The following is a 3,038-nucleotide window of genomic DNA, read 5'->3' as shown; positions in this document are numbered from 1 at the left end:
AAATCGGTTTGTCAGAAAGGGCCCTGAGACAGTTGGACAAAAATATTCAGGGAGAAGCCACCTGCACAGTACCCTCTATCTGCATGATCTGCATGCCTTAGGGGCAGGGGTTGACTCCATAGTTCTGAATGCCCCTGGACCCCAAACTGAGCCCCAAGCACGCGCAGCACTGGGAGTGTGCCCCATGCTGCTGAAATTCTACCCCAGTCTCTGCACCAAGTTGCCCTCATCCACACAGGCCAGCAAAGTTCCATGCACCATTGCCCTTCCTCAGTCCTTTGTCCATGGGGACTGACCACACACCACCCAGTACTGGTGAACTGTGACAGGGTTTGTTAAGCACCTTTTGTATGCCTTCGGCTTGGGGCCTGTACAGCAGTTGGGCCCTGAGGAAATAAAGCCCTCTCCTCCCTGGGCTCAGCCAGCCACCAGTGCCATATCTGCTGACCCATCTGTGGCACAGGAATCACAGCAAAGCCCCACTGCCAAAGGCCCTGGCAGATTGGCTATCCTCAGGGGATAGTTCACAGTGGCAGGGGCCCCCAGGCCTGGGTGGAGCAAGGAAAAGAGCCAGAAGCTAAGAGTGGCCTAGCATTGAATGCCAGCTCTGCCTCCTGCTAGGTGAGTGCTCTTGGGTAAATAATGAAAGCTTCTTGGACTCAGTTTCCTCATCTGTAAATCGCAGAGGATACTAGCACCTACTTTCCTGGATTGAGAAGAGCAATAAACCAATGCGAGGACATTGGCATCTGGTGCAGGGCTGGGCATATGCCACACACTTGATAAACGTGGGCTGCCCTTCCTTCAGTTTCTACATTTCCTTTGAATAGTCCTTGGAGTAGGTGCAAATCTGGTTTCTCCCATACCTTGCCTCCCTGGGCTGGCCCTGAGTCATCCCGAGTCCATCCCAGGCTAGGCTGGCAGAGCATGTCCAACTTGGCACCCATCAGATGCTCCCCCACCCCATGTCACCCCAGGTCAGAGGCTGCAAGCAGTGTTCTGAGGCGAACAGCTCCCCGGGAGCACTCCTACGTCCTGTCGGCAGTCAAGAAGAGCACTGGGTGAGTTGCCACCAACTGGCTCCAGGCTCTGGGACAGCTCTCCTCTCCTCAGAGCTCCAGCCTTCTCTGGCTGATGAAAGGGTGGGTGGAGAGATCACCCCCAAGGGCCTTCCTAGCTGAGCCTTCTCAGATTCTCAGATGTACTTTCTAGAAAATGGAGAGGTCTGGCGGCTACCACCAGGGAAGGTGAAGTGCCGGGAATGGGAGAGGACCCAGGACCCTCTGGGGTAGAGCAGTCTTGATGTCACCTGCCCACGGGCTCTGCCCAAAGCTTTGCCTTTCTCTTTCGTTTCAAGCAGTCCTACCCAGGAGACACAGGCGCCGTTTATTGCGAAGAGGTAAGTGTCATCAAGGGACACCTTGGAAGCCTCTTACTGGCCACAGGAAGGCCTTTCGTCAGCGGGGGTGTAATGTGGGAGCTGTGGAGAGGGGATGTGGATGTGGGGGACTACTGTCCCTGAGCAGGGGAAGTTGTGAGGGGCTGGGGGCTTCTGTCTGGACGCTGTGGTAGCATATGTGGTAGCATATGTGGTCAAGCTCTTCCATTTGCCAATGGCTAATGGGGCTGGGCCCCTGACCCAAGATGGAGCATTTCCAAGGCCCTCTGGGAGTTGTTCCCCTGCCCCTGTTGCTTGCCTCTTGCCTTGCCTTCTGCTGCCACGCAGGATCAAAACCTGGGCCATCAGGAGAACTTCCCCTGGGAGGTGAATGTGACATTGGAGATGGGCCCTAAAGGGTAAACAGGGCTTAATAGGGAATGATCAGAACGTTAGGACACTCTAGCTGACTGAGGGAGAGGTGTCACCATTAGTTGAGACAGGGCACCTTCTGGAGGAGGAAAATATTCGGGGGAAAGCAGGAAAGAAAATTCTAGAAAGTTGAATTTGAGGGACTTCCAGTTGAGTGGACAGGGAAGGCCTCTCTCCATGCTGAGGTGGCTAGCTGGGGACTGAAAACCCAAGAGAAGACAGCATGCCAATTGCCCCAGGCAGAGGGCCCCATGGTGCCCAGGCCCGGGGTGGGACTAGCTTACTGTGTTGGAAGACCGGAGGGTTGGCAGGAATACAGAGAGCAGGGATGGGGGCAGCACAAAGGAAGTGACAGAGAATGGCGGCGGGGTGGGGCGGGGGGGTCTTCCTGGCTCCATTTGGTTCCCGTGGTTTCTGTAACACAGTACCACAAACTGAGCGGCTTAAAACACCAGAAAAGGCTTCTCTCCCGGTTCTGGAGACCAGAAGTCCAGATCAAGGTGTTAGCAGGGTGGGTTCCTTCTGGAGGCTCTGAGGGAGAAACCGTCCCAGGCCACTCTCCTGGCTTCTGGTGGTGGTTGGTGATCCTTGGCGTTCCTTGGCTTGTACCTGCATCACTCCAGTCTGTGCCTCTGTCTTCACATGGCCTTCTCTTCCCTGTGTGTCTGTGTCCAGATTTCCCTCTTCTTACAAGGACAGCGGTCATTGGATTTAGGACCCATCCTACTCCAGTATGACCTCATCTTACCTGATTACATCTGCAAAGACCCTATTTCCAAATAAGGTTACAGTCACAGGTTCCAGGGGACATGAATTTTGGGGGGACACTATTCAAGCCAGTATGCTGTCCTTATCCTGAGCTGGAATCACGGAACCCCCAGCCTGGGCCACCTCTTGGCCGTGATCCTGAAGGGTTGGGCCAGTTAGACACCACTGGAAGCATGTCCTTCAAGGCCTGCAAGCTCCAGGGCAGCCAAGAAGACCACAAGCACCATTTCTCTTCTTGCTCAAAGGGTGGAGGTGGTGGAAGAGGACGGGCCTTCTGAGAAGAGCCAGGACCCACCTGCTCTGGCAAGATCCACTCCTGGCCCAAACAGGTAATCCATTGCGCTCATCTCTGCCTAGGGCTGGTGGCTGCTATACCTGCCACTCAGTTACTAAGGAACCTCAGTCAGGGCACCTCCATGCTGGGCTTAGAGATCAGTGTCCCTATGTGCCCAGTGACAAG

General features: G+C 55.0%; 1 protein-coding gene across 1 annotated transcript in view; it reads left to right on the top strand.

Moving 5' to 3' along the window:
* The window catches only part of LOC111533118 (zinc finger protein 185), a gene marked incomplete at its 3' end in the record, with an annotated part of 8,029 nt that extends 5,122 nt beyond the window's left edge, over positions 1-2,907 (top strand). The window contains exons 8-10 of the mRNA XM_023200005.1: positions 978-1,061; positions 1,361-1,399; positions 2,824-2,907. Of these exons, the coding sequence (XP_023055773.1) occupies positions 978-1,061; positions 1,361-1,399; positions 2,824-2,907 (207 nt within the window). The remainder of the gene's footprint in view (positions 1-977; positions 1,062-1,360; positions 1,400-2,823) is intronic.
* Positions 2,908-3,038: the final 131 nt, after the last annotated feature.

This window comes from Piliocolobus tephrosceles, unplaced genomic scaffold (assembly GCF_002776525.5).
Source record: "Piliocolobus tephrosceles isolate RC106 unplaced genomic scaffold, ASM277652v3 unscaffolded_9778, whole genome shotgun sequence".
In the NCBI taxonomy this organism is placed as follows: Eukaryota; Metazoa; Chordata; class Mammalia; order Primates; family Cercopithecidae; genus Piliocolobus; species Piliocolobus tephrosceles.
This window is presented reverse-complemented; position numbering and strand designations above follow the sequence as displayed.